Here is a 21,206-nt window from a genome sequence, read left to right on the forward strand (position 1 = left end):
AACAATCTATCTCAGGAAAATATTGAAGGAATACTTCAAATGTGGCTCAAACATCCACTTAGACTCAAGGATGAACTGTTTAGATCAAGTTAATCAAAGGTCAAGGTCACTGACAAATCCCACACAATGATTTAGCCATAACGATCCATATACTGCTTATGACAACCGTCACACAAAAGATAAACGGGGGGTTTTTAGACTGACATGGACTTAAATGGCAACTTGACTGGAGGATTCATACAACAACGAGGCAGTACGTTGTTCTCTTTAAACATGAGATGGATAGTAATTTAATCTTCCTGATAATCAATAAGCAGGATAAAACAATATTATATAGCAACTAGAAAAATATAAAGCAACTGAGATACCAGAACAATGAACCGTTTTAAAGGAGTGTAACAGTAGTGTCTTGTACTTAAACAAATGTTATTTTTCCTGATACCTGATACAATATTTTGACAACACATTGCAGATCACAGCTCAAATGCGTGGAGCTGCTGTCAGATGATGATGTGCAAATAATCAGAGACAAAGCAGATGAATAAGACAGAGACATGCTTAGAAGAGGAAAATACTAAGACTGGAGACAGGTTGGAATCTGCTACCCTAGCTCCTTTTGTGAAAAAATACACCTTCCAACAACTCCATAAACAGGCTGTCTGCTAGTGTAATAGTTGAGTGGCATTTCAGACAAAACAGAGGAAAACCCAAAACAACAAAACTGACATTCACCATCCATCAAGTGTGTTACAATTTTGACGTAAATACCCAGCATAGCGTTAATGGTGCAATACAATCCAAATGTTTTTACTATAAGATTCCTCATGAAAAGCAATTGTTGTAATAGATTTAAGTACAAAGTTACAGAAGGATCAATCTCTTCTATATTTGAAAATAAACCAGCTTTGTTACAACCACATATTTTCTACATTAAACTGTATCGAACACAAAAAACATGTCTAGTAAAATGTTTCCTAATAAAAAAAAACACCAGACGTCTCAGCTAGAACTTGATTGAAGAAACATTCTCCAAACAATTAAATTGGCCACATTTAAATTAAAACCAGCAAAGGATTTTAGTTGATGTATAGTTGTTGGACATTTTTTAAGACCAGAAGCACTTTCCAGCAGCTGTTAAACCTCTGATAGGTCACAGTGTTGGATGACATTTAAAAGCATTCTTTGACATTTAGGGTTTGCAAAGAAAAATGAAAACCTTTTTGAGAAACATGACTGATTTATATAGCACTCAGTTTTATTGTATTCCTCCAGTAAACGTGTGCACGCGTTTTGGTTCATTAACAGTTCTTGACCTACAAATCATGGATAATTTACTGTGTATGTCTTTGTATTAAACCAGGCGGCCATCAGTTTCCATTTAATTCTATATGGTTTGAAAATCAATTAACACTACGATAACATTGAAGCTGAAATGGCTTGAGTTGTATACTTCGAGCGATAGAACTATTAACAAAGCACTTATATACTAATAAAGGACTGGCTTATCTAAAGCCAGTTGAGTAGCACTTGAAATGTTTTAGCTCTATGAAGCCTGATGTACTTATATGATTCTGTTTTCTTCAAGTTTATATTTTGTTGGTCGAATGCACTTATTGTAAGTCGCTTTGGATAAAAGCGTCAGCTAAATGCAATGTAATATTTTATCATGAGAGAACAATGGTTTTGATTTTTGTAATAATTAGATTAGGTACATATTTAAATGACTGCACTGAATTACCTCACAGTGATAATGACATTTTGACAATAATTAATGCAGGTTTCTTGGTCACGTTAAAGGTTTATTTAGCTGAAGAAAGTTTCAGGTTTGGGATGTAGAACAAAACAAAAACATTGAAATCAGACACATCGTTTTCAAAATGGCTTTATGTGTACAATTATATAAAGATTGTACAATTATTTCATATATAGTTCATAGGTTAAAATAGAAACAAATAAAAACCCAGCTAGAGGTTGACTTCCTGAAACCTGAACCCCCCCCTCAGCAGGTGCCACAGCCTCATGAGGATTGAGGAAAAACCCTGCTAACCCAAGACCTCCACTCACATATAAACCTCCACACACCCCTCTACTAAACCAACCTCCAACCTGCTCTCTCTCACTCTCTCCCACTTGCTCATTCACTTTGGGTTGCCAAGCAACTGCATCACACTCCTCCATAATTGGTTGGTGCCTGGTTGATTGTCCATGCCTGTTAATCTCTCTCTCTCGCTCTCTCTCTCACACACACACACACACACACATTCTCGCCCACCCCCACCACCCTTCTCTCTTTCTCTCAGTTGCTAGGTGACTTTATCACGCATCCTTGCCTTGCCGTGCTATAATTGGCTGGCGTCATGGTTGCTGTGGCGTCAGGTCTGAGCTGGCCTTGCTTCATTCCTCTAACTGTGTGTGTGTGTGTGTGTGTGTGTGTGTGTGTGTGTGTGTGTGTGTGTGTGTGTGTGTGTGTGTGTGTGTGTGTGTGTGTGTGTGTGTGTGTGTGTGTGTGTGTGTGTGTGTGTGTGTGTGTGTGTGTGTGTGTGTGTGTGTGTGTGTGTGTGTGTGTGTGTGTGTGTGTGTGTGTGTGTGTGTGTGTGTGTGTGTGTGTGTGTGTCTGCGTGTGTTATAGCATGTATGTGTGAATGTTTGAGGGGGGTCCTATTGAAGGAAGATGGGGTTCTGTGGCCAATTACTGAAGACGAGTGTGAAACGGCCGCCTGTCTGGCACCTGCGCCCCCACTCATACCCCATATCACACACACTGACACACACAGGCAGGTTGAGAGTGTAGCTTTTCTCAAACAGGATAAGCTGCCAAGTGGTTTGCTATTGTATGTTGAAAATATTGGTCCTGTATTCAGTCCTGAGCCTCTGAGGAGTGAGTAGGAGGATTCACACATTCAGATACTGCTGCTGAAGACTCAACATGGAGGCTTTTTAGTTCGTTACAGAACTAGAAGAAAATCTGTTCAGAATCCAAAAAAAAGTAAAGCTCTACTAGAGAATTGGGGGCCTTGCTGTTGTACCTTCTCAGTTGGGTAGCTTGCCAATTCTTTGCTTTAAATGTACCGGGGAAAAAGTGTGGCAGTCTAAGTGTCTTAATTCATGTCTTTTAAAGGCCTTTCTTGAGGTGAATTAGAAATAACAGAAGTAGAGAAATACCAATTAAATCCATTAGACCATTAGAGCCCAACCGAAAACATCAGCAGGCCAATCAGTCTGGTAGAAATACATGTTTGAGTAACAGCAAAGTATGAATGTGTGGCTCTCAAATGATATTGACTAGACTTGAGTTACTCACAGTATCAACAGTATGGTTCATTTTTCAAGTGTACATTTCTAGCTCAGACATATCCGATCTGGTTCAGCCAAAAAAGAGAGAATGGGAACCACTCTTTATGATTCTCAAGTATTGAGATTGAGTATTGGGTCTAAGGATAGAGGGTGTCGTTTTTCTCATACTGATATTCTGAACAAACTGTGCTGTTGTATTTGCTGTAAAGTGTCTCTACTGTAGGCTATTTTTATTATATGTACAGCACTTTGGCTCGACCAAAAATCGTTTATAAATGTGCTATAAATAAAACTTGATTTGATTTGATGTTGGACTTAAAGATCCAGTGTTAGTTGGACTCTATTGATAGTCCATCCTAACAGGTTCAATGTACTTGTCCTGGTCGTGCTTATAGTGCCAATACAGCATGTACTGTTTGGCTGCATAAACACTTTCTCCAGTAAGATCCCAAAGATCTTCCTCTAAGTCCATCCTTATCCTCCAAAGTGAGTCTTATTTGGTGTTTAGACCACTGCAACTGGTTCCTCTTATTATTATTTTTTACATGTGCAGTTTTACTACCAAAACAGACTTGTGTAGAGAATATTTCAGCTATTAAAAGACCAATAAAGGAAAAACTTGATGACAAAACCCATGGAAAAGCCAGTGATAGAGGCTAGCTTGGAGAGGTCTTGCACCCCAAAACATTCGAGACTGTGGGTGAGGTGGCAGAGGAAAGTGTGTCTCCAAAAAATCACAATGACGGGACATCGACAAAACCCAGATCCCTGTTGGGGAAATCAGAAACCGACAGCACAAGATTTGACTGGAGAATTTGAATATGCAAATCCAGGAGAGCATAGCTCAGGATCCTAAAATAATTAATTCAATCCGAGAACGAGTGCGTCACCTTGCACGTTGTCTGTGTGGTTAAAAAACTGCTCAGATCAAAGAGACATAGGAAGTGATGGGAAATAAAGGGAGAGAGGGCGTCACTCACAGTTGGATGTTCCTGTAGCACATCATCTTTTACCTGTCGTTGCATCACCTTGCTGTCAGAGCTGCTCTCAGCTCAGATTTAAGTCCATGTGAAGGTGTTCTTCTACAGCTTTGGTTATTCTGGCACGATTATTCAAGAAGGAAAAGCAATCTCACACTTGTTGGTATGGGATGGAGAAGTTATTCCCGTGCTATGGTTGAGGGAATTATAGGTAAACAGCACAAAAAGATAAATTGGAAGCTCAATCTGCATTGAAAGTTGTATTTAAATAAATAAATAAGTATATTCTATCAGGTGTCAAGAAGATGCCTTTTTGGTGTTACCAAAACAGTTCAGATTGGCAACAAAAATGTCTTCCAAACACAGAAACACATTTCAGTCGAGCTACAAGGAACAGCACTCGGCTTCAAAGCCAGATTTTGAAATGGCCCAAATGTGTAATTCCAACATTCGGGTAAGCACATGATGCCATAGGGGTGTAAAATACTTTTCCCTATGGGCTTACATTGGGTCCAAGTAAATCCATTTTCGAGTATTGACATTTTAAAAGTGATTCTTTCAAACATTTGGTGAATACAGATCATTAGAGTGCTTGCTCTACAGGCCCCATGGATGTGGAAATCCCTGTAATATATCACTTGGTAGTCGAGACATTTTAGCACCACTGAGCTACTTCCATAGGAATGAGCAGGAGCCCAGCTCTCTATCTAATTATCTTTATAAATACATAAATACATGATATCAGTTGTACAGCCATACTCAGTGAGTTCAACAGTAGACCTGGTTGAATCTCTGAAAAATCTTTTTGGGTTGCAATGCAGAGAACTGGACCCAGGTTGTACTTAAATAAAATGAGTTTTGTGGCAGGGTTGAGTTTCATTTTCATTTTCAATCCTGATTAAAAATGGAGGCACTTGTGACACATCTTTTTTTATTGTATCCAATTCTGTTTCCATCACAATGTGGAATACTTCAACATTTCCACATTAGTTCCACTTTGTTTTCGACTGTTCTGAGTTTGTGTTTGTCTCCTTAAGAAGATGTGTGTGTGTGCTGTGATGGCAGTGGAGGGGCTGCTGGGACATCTGGCTAACTGACTGTTAACTGCTGTATCACTCCCCATTAAGAATCATTTAGACCCCAATTATGGTTACCACCCCCCAGTTCACACACACTCACACACAAGGGGTCTGCAGTGATGTTTGGCCAGATTTAAAGTGTGCTGTGGTTCAACTTTGCAGCAAAAGCTTTGCAAAATCAGCCAGCTACACTTGGCTTCGGCCAGTCCAATATGTGCACACTACTGGTAGATTACTTTGTAATGTAGGCAAACAAGTTCATCCTACTGTTTTGTTGTCAAGATAGAGGATAATATTAGGTTGTTGTTGTTGTTGCTGCTGCTCTACCAATTTAAGACTAGAAATGTTTTGGCTTAAGTTTATATTAACAATTTTTCAAACCCAACGTATTCAAATTAGTACAAATGAACTCGTCCAAATTCAAATTAAACACACCAGCTATATGCACAAACGAGGTTGTGGCAGAAAATACATTTATTTGTTAAAGACTCTGAACTGGAGGGTGTTGAATGTGTAGCACTATCCCACAGTACAGTGTTGCAGTATAATACATCATATAATATAATATGAGTTGTGTTTTCATAGATCTGTTAACTTATATATTCTTAAATTCAGTTCTAATATAGTCTTACTTTTTAGGTTAGTATATGATTTTCCTGATTTATTTGCTCATCTCACATATAGACCTCAGAGAGAAATGCACTCTTGAACAGGCAGTCAGACATCATCACGTCCCATCTGAAGACAGTCTGCTCCCACACACACACACACACACACACACACACACACACACACACACACACACACACACACACACACACACACACACACACACACACACCTCTAGCTAGAAGACACACACACGCACACACAGCTGGAAGGCTTTCTATCACGGAGAGATAACTACAGGCTGAGAACAATACACCATCTCTACTCCCATCTGGTGAAGTGGGGGATGAAACTTCATTTACATTTCAGATCCCACCACCTCAGGGTGTGTGTGTGGCTGTGTGTGTGTGTGTGAGGGGAGGGGGCGTTCTGATAGCGTGAACAAAACGAGATTCATTTCAGGGTGAATTTAGGATTGTGAATTAACACGCCGCAGTGCTGAAAGACTTCATTTACAACTAATTGAGTATATTGGCTCATTGAAATGGCTGTTGCGTTAAAGATGGTCTGCCTGCCCGGCCCCTGGGCTGTGTGTGTGTCTGGAAAAAGCCAGGGGTGGTTATATTTATATTAGTGAACAGCTGTAGTTGACACGTGTGAAATTAGATGTAGAAATTATAATAAAATGTGACACCTTCTCCTCTCTCTCTTTCTCTCTCTCAGGTGAGAAGCCCTATAAGTGCTCATGGGAGGGCTGTGAATGGCGTTTTGCCCGCAGTGACGAGTTGACACGACACTACCGCAAACACACCGGAGCGAAGCCATTCAAGTGCAACCACTGCGACAGGTAAACACACAGGCATCAACAGAAACTGTGAGAAACATGTAGTGAACTTTACATTTGTGGGACATTGGTGCCCTTTATCTGTCATTTTTAAACCTGCATTTGTTCTCAAGTAGAAGTAGAAAACATTTGTCATTGGCCTTTTTCACAGAAAACGGACTTGTCACAGCAGGAGAAGCTCAGGTGTGAATAATGCAATTTACGAGGGTGCTTCAGTTCAGGGTCCTGGTTTTGTCCGTGACGGCTAATTGGACACTAATGATTATTAATGTTATTTGTAACACCTGTGCACTTTAGTCCAAAGGTCTACTGTGAAGAAGGCCTTTATTTTCAATTACGTCATTAAAATATTTTAAGAAAAAGAAATGGAAATGTCCATCCGAATTCTCCACATCCCAGGGTGAAGTCTTTACCCTTTATCTTCTAAATAAACGTTTAAAACGTTTATAAGATAAGATAGAACACATGAAAAGAAAAGAGAAGTGTACAAAATTGGATTCTACAGGATTCAGGACTTTTGGAGACTAAATACTGAATGTGAGTCCCTTGTGAAATTTAGAAGAGATGTGATCATTTTTTCTTAAACTCATTTCCTCCTGCAGCAGCTGTGCAGGAGGATCTAAGGGGATTTCTTATCTGGACTCCTGAGAAATAAAGGTTCAAGACTGTAGCTTGTAGTGCAGTCAATTTAATGATAAGAAAAGTTATTATCTAAATGAAGTTCCTAATGGATTCCCGTTTTCCTGCAGCCATAGGAATGCATGTAAATGTTATTTAGATATGGGCTTATTATTAGCTTGCTAGTCATGTTGTCCTGCCAGTGGAGGAACATTTTACTTATTGATCTTCTGTCAATCTGTTTTTTCACTGCAACACAACGCAGTTTGACCTCTGTGTAAAACAAAGGTAGAAAAAAGGATGAAGGGTTGTGTGTTTCAAAATGAAAGCAAACTAATCTCCTTATGGACAAAAGCCAGGGAAGTATGTATGCGTGTGTGTATTGTGTGCGCGTGTGCGCGCTTACTCATGCCCCTTTGCTGGCAGTTAAATGGATTCTGGCTATTGGCAGACTGGTCGCAGCTAATTGAGTGGCACCAGATGCCAGCTCCACTTTAACATAAACACTCTGTGAGAGTGTGTGTGTGTGTGTGTGTGTGTGTGTGTGTGTGTGTGTGTGTGTGTGTGTGTGTGTGTGTGTGTGTGTGTGTGTGTGTGTGTGTGTGTGTGTGTGTGTGTGTGTGTGTGTGTGTGTGTGTGTGTGTGTGTGTGTGTGTGTGTGTGTGTGTGTGTGTGTGTGTGTGTGTGTGTGTGTGTGTGTGTGTGTGTGTGTGTGTGTGTGTGTGCCTGCACTACGTTTCTGATGAGCAACACACACACATGCACATACACACACACACACACACACACGCACGCACACACAGACACGCGTTTGCCCTAGAGGCAGTGTAATTGGCTGTTGTGGATTCCCTCTAGTTCGGGTTTTAGACATAAAACCCTCCAGAAACCTGCTGGAAGCTTCTAATCCTGGCTGAGAGCTGGGACTGTATTAGCTCCTTCTTGGCACACACACACACACACACACACACAGATGCACAGTGTGTAGAGACCCACACACACTTGTGCATGCAGAACGCAGAGACGTTTGCAAAGTCATACATGAGCATCTAAAGGTCCAGACAAAACAATGACACACTTAAATACACAATGACACAGATACAGGCTGTGTTATATTTGAGGCTCTGCGTACATCAAAGTCTGTATTGTAATCTGAAAGAGTATCAAAGTGGAAGAAGTTATTTTAGGCTTCAGCGTTTTATTTTCATGTTTTCGATTGACAGTGTTGGTGGCAGTGTTTTATCTCTATCACACATCTTCCCTTCATCAGAAGACTGTGACTCTTAAGATGTATTCCTACTAGAGCTGCAAGATTAGTGCACATTTTTTATAATCTATTAATTGTTTCAATCAGTTGAATTTTCATTCAGAAATGGCAATAATGTATATTTCAGTCTCTCAAATATGAAACTTCCAACGTTTTGTTGTTTAAATTATGTTTAACTTAATATCTTTGTGTTTTCGATTCTCAAACGATTAAAGACCTCATCTTGGATTTTGAGGAGCTCGATGGATCATTTTCACAATTTTCAGACATGTTATAGACATGAACTAGCATTGAAGAGATAAAACCAGAGGAACTTTTTCAGAGCAACATCAAAGCAGTCTCTGACAATATTAATGCTACTAGCTGCAATTCAAAATACTTGCTGTCTAAAATCTTTAGTCTCATTTCACACATTTCCAATATTTCCCTCTAGGTTTGTTAATTCTTGAATTACAAAGTGGATGGAAACACAATTAACACAGCCAGGATGTACCTCACTTTTTACAGTAGAACACACACACATACACACACATCTGTGGTGGGTGGAGCCCAACAAATATTACCATGAGAATAGCAAAAAGTGGCCGCCATGGAGAGGTTAACATTAGATAGACTGTTCAATATGACACAATTTCTCCTGGGGAAACACACACACACACACACACACACACACACACACACACACACACACACACACACACACACACACACACACACACATACACACACACTGCAGTCTGTCATTAATCCTGCCTAATCAAGCGGGGACCCCCCGATGTTTCCATGGAGCCGGGAGGAGGAGGAGTGATGAGGAGGAGGACAAAAAGAAGTGAGGAGGAGGAGAAGGGAGAGTTTTGGGAAGGAAGAGTGGAGGATGGGAAGGAAGGAGGAGTGGGATTGGGGGGGGGTCAGGGTGGTACCAGCTGGTCCCAACGGTGACACAGTAACTGGCATGGCCATCTGTCCAGCCACACACACACACACACACACACACACACACACACACACACACACACACACACACACACACACACACACACAGGTGTACAGTAGGTACCACATGGTCAGCATAGGGTTGAGGAAAAACCAAAATATATTTCACAGAGAACAGAAATGAGAGCAAAGGTCAACTGAACTGCACACACCATTCTCATTGTAATGCTTTGAAATCTGAATCTTTCGTTAAACCCTTAGGCACCAAGGATAATGAGTAACATTATGAAGAATAAAGTACTTCCAAAAGATGGTGCTGTTATGAGCTTTCAGTTTTATTTGAGACCACCAGAGGAGAGGGGGGAGGTTTTTAACCACCACTAAAATACATTTGGTGTGTCAGATGATTTCTCTGTAGCTTCAATCAGGCGGATAATGTCACATGTGTAATGAAAGTGTACATGCAGATAATAGCAGCTTTCTTGAGAGTATTTCAAGGTTTTAATAATAATTTCATCCTGCTTGTCAGAGATCTCCTTTCAGTTGAATTCATGAGGAAACGTATCATTATCATTTTGCAGTGAAAGCTCCAAAAAGGGTTGTAAATGTTAATTTTGTCTTTAAGTTTCAGCTTTTTGACTTGTTACCTTATTTTCCTGGCTTGTTGCAGTCTAAACAATGGGGTTTCCTGAGGGAAACAGTAGAAGCATCTGTGAGACAGCAAATTGTGCTGCAGCGTGAAAAAAAATTCTATTGTACTTTTGGGTTTTCAGCTCTGTCTCTGGATAAAGACACACACACACACACACACACACACACACACACACACACACACACACACACACACACATGGAATAGCCTTGATTGATTAATAATGAATAAAGGCCCCTGGCAAATTTAATTTTTTATTTCTCATTTTATTCTTGCCCACATTTTGTTTGGCCTCTCCTTTAGTCATATAATTTGTGATTCATTTTATTGGTCCTGTTCAGTTTAATGTTCTCACAATGGGGTCATAAAATTAAAATACTTGTGAAACTGCGACTCTTATATTACACATCCCCAGCACCTGATTTTATTTCTCCCACACCAGGTGCAGTCACTGCTGAGTTAAATGGCCCGGCATTAGAGAGTACTGCCAGACTGTCTGCATTAGTGTCCATGTTCACGATGCATATCTAATTAGTTTCTACAATAGTATTCTTCTCGGAGCTTGAGGACTGACTACCGAGCGGTGGAGGTCTGGCTGTGATCTATGGTCGTGTTTGAGTCAAAATCACTGAGCCTGAGTTAGCCCATATGCGTCTATGTCTGAGTTTCACTTTGTGACATAATAAAGTAAGACTATTACTCAACTATCTTCAATCACTTTATTTAAGATCAAGTGGTTAAAAAAGCGTTCCTGTTCTCTGCCATAACACTGTGTGTGTTAATCCATGAACACTATTATTCGTGTGGAAATTATACTTTACGCTTTCCAATAGGCTCGGTTAAATATGACTTTATAGAAATGTATAGCAGCCATTGCAGACTACTTTTCAGGAAGTGTCTCACTTGATATCAAATAAAAAAAATACTTAAGGGAATGTCTATATTTGTGTCACCCGAGGACAAACTGACACGGCTAGCTAGTTTGTTGTGTTAGCATTTAATGCTCAAGTTAGCAAGCCATATCATTAAACTTCATCAATAGCGGTTCAATGTTGTTTGACCCAAAGTGCTAGAAAAACATTGCAAAGACAGTTGTGATTTTCCTGATAAATATTTGTGTTACAAGGTCTGTTTTGGTATCTTCGGCAAACCTTGGCTAGTTAGCTTATGTAGCTAACACATGCATCACTGGACATTCAGCTTTCCAACCACCAGAATGCCAACTCTCTTTGAAGTTGACACCACATGGAAATACTGAATTAATATTCACTACTGTTTAAGGTTAGAGGGGCCTGGGATTAAGAATATTACCCAAAAAATAAACAAAGCCAGTGGGTATGACAAAGGGGGAAATTCACACAATAGCCAGTGACATTGATCAACAAGAATTGCTCTATTTATCACTTTGTGCAAATCTCCAACAAACTGTAATGTCTTTGTAAATGTATTCATACTGTGAATTATATACTATTATGTAACTAAGCTGTTTCTCTTTATCAACAGTGTCCTATTGTACTTTTCAAGCATTTATTCAGATTCCTCTAAAGATTCCATATCTCTTATTTACACTATTTTTCATACATAGTTTGGATGTTAGATTTCTGACATGATCTCTCTGGTCTCTCTGCAGGTGTTTCTCTCGGTCGGACCACCTGGCTCTGCACATGAAGAGGCACATCTGAGGGCAGAAGAAAAAGGAGTGGGAGAGGGGAAGAAGCACGAGGAGGAAGAGATAGGAGGAGAGAGGGATGGGCAGTGGAGCTACCAACCGCCTGCCTCATTCACCCCCTCCATAAACCAGTCCGAAACAACGACGCCTGCAGGGCATCCATCTGAGGGGGCCGTAAAGATCAAACGGACTGCAGGCCCTCTCATTGGAGATGGGGATAGGAGGAATACGAGGAGTAGCTAGATTGTTGTTTTTCTTTAAAATTACACACTCGCACACTTGCAATAGTGAACACGCAACACACTCGTCTTTGAATGCATCATCCCGGTAAATCCCAGTTGCTCTCATGTGGCTCTGGAGGCTTGGACACTGCCAAACCAACATAAACTTAACTTGCTTATTTAAACATTACTTCGCATTTTTTCTTTTTATGTAGTCAGCGTGTTCAAACCATAAAGTCACTTTAGGTGAGGAGATAGTTCAGTGGAGAAACTTAAAATATCCATGTAGTCAGTTCTTCGTGTTTTACCGGCTTTTAAAATCATATACTCAACTTTCTTGTTTGTTTTGTGTTTCTCATACACGAAACATAAGAAACCATCATCTGCCGCAGTCAGCTTCAGTAATCTATGTGAAGAAAACAACAACAAACAACAAATCTGCAGGAGAGAGACTGTACGGATTGACTATAGCTGACAATCGAACCCAGGGCTCGTCTGGGTGTTTTGGTGCACCCTTGGGACCTGGTCAGCGGGTGCTGCCACAGCTCTCAGGCTCTCCTCCAGTGGGTGTTTGCTTCTCTCACCTTCACTGAGACGCCTGCCGCCTCCGCAGGCCATCTGACAGAAATGCGCAGCGACACTTTCTTCCCTTTTTTTCTACTTAGAGGATGATAATTCTTCTTATTGTTGTTATTACAAACAATGACACTTTGTTATTTTCTCTCTTGGAGAAAATGTCTTAAAACTCACTGAATTGCTTTTGAGAAAAAAAAAACTGAAAAACTAAGAAGACTTCAACAGAATGTGTGGGATGAGAAGGGGAGGGTTGTTGGTCTTTTAATCCCCGTGTGCACCGGCTCTGCTTCTGCCAACTGTGAGCAACCAGTGGATGAACAAAAAAAATACAATCACACCTACTCTCGGAAAAGGGATTTGTATTTTTTGGACTAAAATAAATGCAGAGAGCAGAGAGGTCTTCATTTTGTATGCCTCTCTTTCTGCCTGTGATTAACTCCAGCTGAAATACAAAACCCTTGCATTACGCTTTGTGGTCTTGCACTCTACCGGAGTGAGGCAGAGAACTCGCTTGGAACCCATTTTTCTTATTTCTTCGCTTTTTGTTCATTCTGAAAATCATCCTGGAGCGCTTTCACAGACTCTGAGATTTCATCTTTCCGGCGGCACTGCAGGGCATGAACGTAGGATGAGGAGCTGCATTTCAGTAACTCACGTGGGACTTAAGACACAAACCACCCTTTGTGTGGTGGTGCCGAATAGAGACGGTCACCTCAGCCCAGTCAAATTTGCCTGTTTTCGTATCCATTGACTGCACTGAATTTTTTTCTATGTTATCTGTGCTTTTTTTCTACAGCTAAAAAAGGAACACAAAGAAAAAAAACTCATAAAAAGACTTGAAAAAATACGACACAAAAAACTATTCTGTCTCGCACTACACATTGTATACAGAACAACCACACATACTCCTTCAACACACACTCACACACACACACACTCACACACACACACACACACACACACACACACACACACACACACACACACACACACACACACACTGCAGACTTACACTGCAATTTCTTTGCTCACGGCTCCTCTTGAGATAAAACTAATAAGATTTAGGAAAATAATTATTTAACTGATGAACAGAGTTGGAAAACAAAACACTGCATGGCAGGCTTTATTGATAACACACACACACACACACACACACACACACACACACACACACACACACACACACACACACACACACACACACACACACACACACACACACACACACACTTCCTGAAATTATATGTTCTGCTCCCAGATCTTTTTTCACAGTAGGAATTTAGCAACTGTTGTTTGTAGAAGAGTATCTTAGCTCTCGGCTGGAGGTAACAAACGACTTCAATCTTTTGAAGTGAGAAATCAGCTTGTTCTCAGTTCCAACAATCACCCACATATCCCTTGCTACAGTTTGTGCCTCTCATTTAATCAGCGATTTTACTTCAGAAACTCTGGTTTAAGTGTTTGTTGCAATGAAGGGTGTAAACCAAATGTTTCACAAATCTACAGCAGGTCAATAATCCTCACCAACCTCTCTATCCTTCATCTATGTAGGCTACAGTGAATTAGAATATATTTGCCCTATTTCAATTATTGAAAAAGCAGACTGGGTTGTTGGAGGTTTGAGTCATATGGTCCGGTTACACCATCAATTATGTTGGTAAAATTGAACGGAATCATGACAGTTAAATATTTTAAATTGTGGGAGAAACGTTAGTCTCTGTTTGGACATTTTGCTTGGTCACACCAACTAACAAAATAATGAAGTAAATAAACTAATTTCTTCAAAAATCAAACATCACCTACTGGTTCTTCAGAGCTAAATGCATTTAATTGATCTATGACCTGAACTCAATCAGTAATACTTAAATCTCTGATGGAAAAAAATTGAAAATGAGAGGCAACAACTTTGAGGAGCTCACATCCACAACGCCTGCTTCCTTTGCTTAATGGTTGCAGAAAAATAAACTCGCCTTGCAATCTGGGCATTACTGATACCGCCGACATCAACACCAACACTGACGCTGCTGCTCCATCCACCCACCACCAACATCATGCCCTGTAGCGCATGCAAACATCCTCGCTGCTGCTGACTGCTGCAGCTGGGTGAGGGTGCAGGGATCCTGAAGCTGGCGGGGGGTTTCACATCCCAGCGTGCCCAGTCAGTGTGCCAGTTGGCCTTGCCCGATTTCATTAGGTGAAGCAGTGAAAACACTCCCCTTAGAGGGTTTATGGTGCAGCTTTGAACAATCGATACCAAAAACCTCCAGCGTGGAACTGCCCTTTAGCCACGGGCAGAGTCTCCCCGCTCAGGAGAGATCGCCTCCTTATGAGGCCTCTGTGTCCAGCGGCAGCTTTCTCTACTTACTCTCTGTTTCTAAATACAGCGCAAAGCAACCCACTCGGAGATGAATCCAGTGTTTCAATTTTTATTTCATTTCTTTGTTCTGTTACAAAAGCTATATCGATGGTTGTTTTCTTCAGCTTGGATGATGCAAAGTCATGCCAATATGTTGAGACATGCAATGGGATGTAGAAAGAGCCCTCCAATACAAGACGTACAATCAGAGGGATGGGGATCGTAGCACTTTTGTGGGGCTTTTGATGGCATGAATGTGTATATGTGTGTATGTATGTGTCCCAATTAGGCATACTGTGAGGGGAGCAGGGATTCAGCAGAGGGGTTGATAACAGATTTTTAACTGCTGAACATGTGTGGGAGAAATGTTGCTTGATATTTTCGCTGTTTGTAAATGCTTTTAAACTAAGCAATGGCTGACAATTTGTTAATTAGGTTTTGTTCAGACCCTTCATTTGTTCATTAATTCATCCATTCATTTATTCATGAGATTCATTCATAGTCAGAGAGCTGTAAGCTTGCACTTCATTTAACGACGCTCTCAAATGAAACTCCTCTCTATCAGGATAGTTTAAATTACACTTGTGACTTGTGATGCGTTTCTCAGAATAAAATCAACGATACACATTTTTCATAAAAAATATCAAAACCATTTCATACTCGTGCTATTTGCTGAGCTGCTAAAACCACAAGAGAATATACTTTATAGGGAACTGAGGGGATTAGTCAGTGTCATATTGACCTAAAACTCAAATTAAATAACGATTCAAATGTACCTGCTTCTTTAAAAAGAAAACAATTAATAAACAACAAAAACATTTGCTTCAAGTACACACAGTACAGTGATATATATTTTTTAGGGATAACACATTGAACAAGTTTGCCCCAAACTAAATATATTGTTCATATAAAGAATATATATACCATTTCAGAGCACACATTACAATTGTAGCACTGGCCAGCAACTAAAATGTCCTTCTCCCCTTGAATTAAAATGTTTTGACATCTAACAGATCTCAAAGTCAGTTCGGATACAATTTCCCGTATTGTTCTCTTTGTGTAGAAGCAGGTTCTTGTCACAGTGTTGCTCTGGGTCTCTCAGGGTCCTCCAGGCAAACTAGCAGCCGTCCCACAGCTCTGATTAGCATTAGCACTCCAGGGTCTGCCGCTCTGGTTGCAATTCAGCTAATGAGATAGCTCTGGGTCACAGGGAAACTGAGTGGTCCGGAGAAAAATAACAACAGGGACTTTGAGCCAGACCAATTCCAGCGTTCCTTACCCAGTGGACACATTTGATGTGGAATAAACAAAAGATCCCGTTAGTATCGAGAAATTACAGGTGAAATGTGTTGAAGGGGCTAAACTGTGTTGGAAAAAAACAATTAAATCAGCCCCTTCATTTGATCTCATGGATTATAGATCAAATAAATGACAATGTATCTGCAAAGGCCCTAAGGATATTTTATCCACTCTGTCACAAACCCCTCCTCCTTCACAGTTAAAGTGCCATTCATCTTTTCCTCCATCTTCACCCCATCTCCTCCTCTCTGTCCACAGCAGTTGTCCATGCACTATCAGCTGCAGGATTGCTGAATGCACACTTTACACACATTTTGCCCAAAGATTTGCATATTTGCAAGTTAACTGCTGTGAATGTAGTAGACGTAGAGGAACTAGCCGAGAGGCAGAGAAGCAGAAAAGTAGTGTAGAAAAAAAGGTGGAGGAGAAGGGATTGTTTTTCTAAAATCATGGTCCCTCCCATTACATCTTAATTACCAGTACTCTCGAAGTCTTCATGCTTCATAACATTCTCAGTCTCTTATCTGTCAGCTGTTCACAAATGTAAAATAATGTTCTCATGGTCTTATAGGCAGGAGTGCGGAAGCTTCAGTTTATGTTGGCTTGTTAGCACACTGCAAATAGTAAAGTCATTAAAAGACACAGGAGGGCTGGAGTCTTGGGAAATGTTAAACTGTTGAGTACATAAGCCAATGTTACATCAACAATGTAGACCATTTCCATACATCCGATGGTTACATGGTTGAAGTCTAAATCAAGAGGGAGAGTTCTTCTGAAGCTGTTTTCACACCGACAGGGAAGTCCACATTTGAGAATGGTTTGCCTAAAACTATGAAGGTTTTTTAAATTCTTGCTAAATCTGCATCCTAACAAACAGTGTGAAAACAGCCTTTTGATGTCCTCTTTGACCAGTCAGTTGTTGTGTGACATAGTCCTTTAGAGGAATCAGGCTTCAGTTTCACAGTTTTCTATCACTCTAGAAAAGGATTGTCACTTCTGGCAGCTTTTGTAAATAGCGTGAGATCTTACACACAGACCGCTCTGTGTGAAACTATGTGGCAACGGCGCCGTCTCAGACACTTCAGCGTTTCTATAGATCTGCTTTAGTTCACAGGAACATTGCACTACATCTTCATACTTAGCTATCGCACTCTCCATGTGCACGCACTGCTAGCTTAGTCTGTTGGAGCACTCTGTCAAATATCCACTTAACATTTGTTACACGTCCAGGATGCACCTTACAACCAAGAACCAATTTATGACAAGTCCACTGCTCATAGACCAGAGTGACATATTGACTTAAACCTCCACTGAAAAGCCTTTTTCATCACCGTACCTCTGGAGAAGTTTGTTGTACATTACAAACAGTCATGCTGGGACTTGGTTGAACTTTCTTGGTATCTGGGACATCCCGGAGTGACTCTGTTCGTCTGTAACTTCTGTGTTTGTCTATGCTTAATGTGTCAGTATATAAGAGATTCACACATCTTTACCCCTTCCCTTTGTCTGTATATTTCACCTCATCCATACCAAACCCTGTCCACCATAACCACAAGCAGTCAGAGCCCTGTGTGGCCGAACACACTCAAAGTCTTCAGATATCCAGCTGTTCGGGAAGTTCTCAAGAGCAGCTTGGGTGCTTTAAGCAGTTATTTGGTGAGACTACTAAAACTTCTCCACATTCACAACTACATATCCGGTCGATAGGTACAGTTTAGGTTTGGTCGACCGATCCTTGTAGGGGCTTTTCCATATGTCAGATTAATTTATCTGTTAGATCTTACGGCCCGTCCACACAGCGGCGTGCGTTGAAAGCTTCACCTGTGTGTCAGGAGCGGGAGATTCATGTGATTAGTTGTTGGTCGAGTTTCAGACATGCCCGCCGGCAAGCTTCAACGCACGCCGCTGTGTAGACGGGCCGTTAATGCCCGATTCATTCTTTTAGGGTATAGCTCGAGAACTACTTTCTGTTGTACTACCAGTTGTTTGACCCCTCTAAGTCTGTGCAAAAGGATTGGTATCAAAACAAATGTGTTGAACTAATCGACTGTCCACAGGATTCTTCGGTGTCGAACTACATTTCCTGAATTTTTTTTCCAATATTGGTCTTATATTCACAATTTTGCCCATTGTTTCTGTCAGTTATGACAACATGTTGCTGCTCACCAGCTGCTTTTCAGAGATCTAGGATACTAAACTTGAGGTTTTAGAAATGTGCATGAGGATCTTGCTTGCCCAAGTGGATATTGTAGTGAAACTGTATTAAATACAATCTCCAAAATCTCTGCAATGCTTCTAGTGAGTAACATATAATTTAAAACAATACAATTTATTAAATTAAGACCCACACTCAAATGTGTGTGCTAATGGTATACAAATATTTTCCTGAGACACAGAATGATTTTGGTGCCAATTATTTTGCCACACATTGGGGGAAAAGTGAACGATCCAGACTTGTAATTTAGTGAAAGCTGTGTTTTATCACCTTCATATCACCACAGTGAACTCAAACCATATCTGTAAGACGATCACAACTATATATATCCTGGGATGAGTCGACATGTAGAGGAAAGAGAAGACAGCAGGTGTGTTTCACCATCACAACATCCCGTCCTGCAGGGGCTCTGCTACTCCGATAGCTTTCATATCAACCTTTGATCCATAAACCTTCACTCCACACCACCTTCCTCTCTCTGTTACCGTCACCTCTGTTGACATTTTTTTTTTTTTATATTGAGTTCTCTTGTTTTATTTACAATGTTTTGCTGTACAAAGTGTTTAAAATATTATTTGTATTATATGATGTTAGTATGGTAATGTTCTTTATTAAGGAAGAAGAAAATTTATTTTTGTTACTGGTCTGTTTCATAATTCTTTTCTAAATTGGTATTGTAAGATATCTATGCAAGAACTGTTAAGTGGAGCATTTTTATTTAAGAATGTAATATGTGTAATAAATGGTAGAATCTGGACGTGGCTCTCTTGTGTTTTTTTGGGCGACAATTCTCTTTATTGTACAGAGTCAGAATTGAAACGGGAAGACAGAAGGGATGACATGCTGCAAAGTGTCCTGAGCCAGATTTAAACCATGGACCTCCACTTAGGGACCAAGCCCCAGCACATTGGTCGTCATTCAGGCCCGGTTCTACGGGGGTGCATAAGGGTGCATTGCACCCTCAGTTGAGTCGTTATGCACCCTCATTTGAAAAACGAAAAGTGAAAAAAATTCTAAAGTGAAAAAAAAAAAAATTCTAAAGTGAAAAATATCACATATATAATAACAATAATAATAATTGTAGTACTAACAAGAATAATAATAAGAATATAGTCAATGATGGACATCAGAAAATGGTTAAAACAACCAGCTCTTATCGCCAGCAGTAACACTGCATCTACTGCAGGTAATAACAGTTCAGATCATGGGGACATTACGTTACACTGTCGAGTACCCAACTCGCCTGTACAGTGGGGTAAGGCGCTCATTTTGCAGCTCATGGTTTCAAAACAGAGATTGGCTGGAATATTCATGTGAAAAAGATGCCATCTTCTGCTATGCATGTAGACATTTCGGTTCAAGTACGTCAGATGCCTTCACCACAACTGTACCAGAGTACCAACCGCTGTCTCCTGGTACTCATCTGAGTAACTCACTCACTAAAAATGAAATACTATATGACAGTAAAACAAGAATGCAGTTTGAAAGAGGAGTGATTTGTAAAATATCCATAAAGAAAAAGTAAATCTGTTTACAGTTGTGTTTCATATGGGTGTTGAGATGTATCCATAGATCTCTTAATTTTGCTCTCAAAGTGCACCAGATTGATGCTTTTAACTTCAATATTTAAAAAAAAAAAAATCTTCCCGGGGGAGTATGCCCTCGGACCCCCCAAGAGGAGGTGAGGTCCCACCCCCCACTTATAAAAATAGCACTTTACCCCTGCACCCTCTCTAATCTCAGATGCACCCTCAGTCATTTTGTTCTGGAACCGGGCCTGGTCGTCAATTATACCATTCGCTTTAAACAGCGGCCTTTGTGTTTTGTTTTAGAGGTGAGTATGAAATCTCCTCTGTGTGTTTCCTCTTGATTCTATGTGGACATATTGCTGGTATGAAACAGCAGTAATACATCTACACCAGACTGTTTAAGATACTTCATAATTTGCTTCATATGAGCTTCAACTTAACTTTAAAGGGGACCTATCATGCAAAATGCACTTTGTGATGTCTTTTATACATACATATGTCCCCGGTGCGTCGGGGAACTCACGCAGCATCAGAAAATAAAACCCTCTCTCTTTTCCTCCGTACCCAAATCTTTTAAAAACGGGTGTACAACGAGCGGATAGAGATTTCCATCCGAACTGACGTCGGCGGACCCACAGAAAGTTGCTATCAGAAACAATGCCTGACGTGTTTTGGACGTCTTTGTTTACATTAGCAAGCCTCCCGTAAGGCCCTGACACACCAAGCAGTCACCAGAGGACTCGCCGACGCCGGCTGTTGCGTCGCCCTGCGTGTGTCGCACGGGAACACACCGCAAAGACTTCAGTGCATGAGTGGCAATAACTCTCCTTACCAGCAGGCGGAGGTAGTGTGTATTTGTCATTCAAAAGAGGCAACAACCGGAAAACAGAGAAGAAGAACAGACCACCGTGATATAAACAAACAACAAATAGCATGTGCGTTCCATTTTCACTCTCGTCCATCGAAAACATGTTTCGTGCAGCACTGGAACTAGATTTGGGTTCTGCCCGCTCTGTATTAATGTCATATTGACAGGTTATCATGTAGGCGTTGATAAAAGCTCATTCTA

General features: G+C 40.5%; 1 protein-coding gene across 1 annotated transcript in view; it reads left to right on the forward strand.

The window, feature by feature from the left end:
• Positions 1-19,363, forward strand: part of klf7b (Kruppel like factor 7b) — a 61,919-nt gene extending 42,556 nt beyond the window's left edge. Inside the window, exons 3-4 of the mRNA XM_034109844.2 lie at positions 6,686-6,809; positions 11,903-19,363. Of these exons, the coding sequence (XP_033965735.1) occupies positions 6,686-6,809; positions 11,903-11,954 (176 nt within the window). The 3' untranslated portion in view covers positions 11,955-19,363. The remainder of the gene's footprint in view (positions 1-6,685; positions 6,810-11,902) is intronic.
• The last annotated feature ends 1,843 nt before the right edge of the window (positions 19,364-21,206 follow it).

This window comes from Pseudochaenichthys georgianus, chromosome 21 (genome assembly GCF_902827115.2).
Source record: "Pseudochaenichthys georgianus chromosome 21, fPseGeo1.2, whole genome shotgun sequence".
Classification (NCBI taxonomy): Eukaryota; Metazoa; Chordata; class Actinopteri; order Perciformes; family Channichthyidae; genus Pseudochaenichthys; species Pseudochaenichthys georgianus.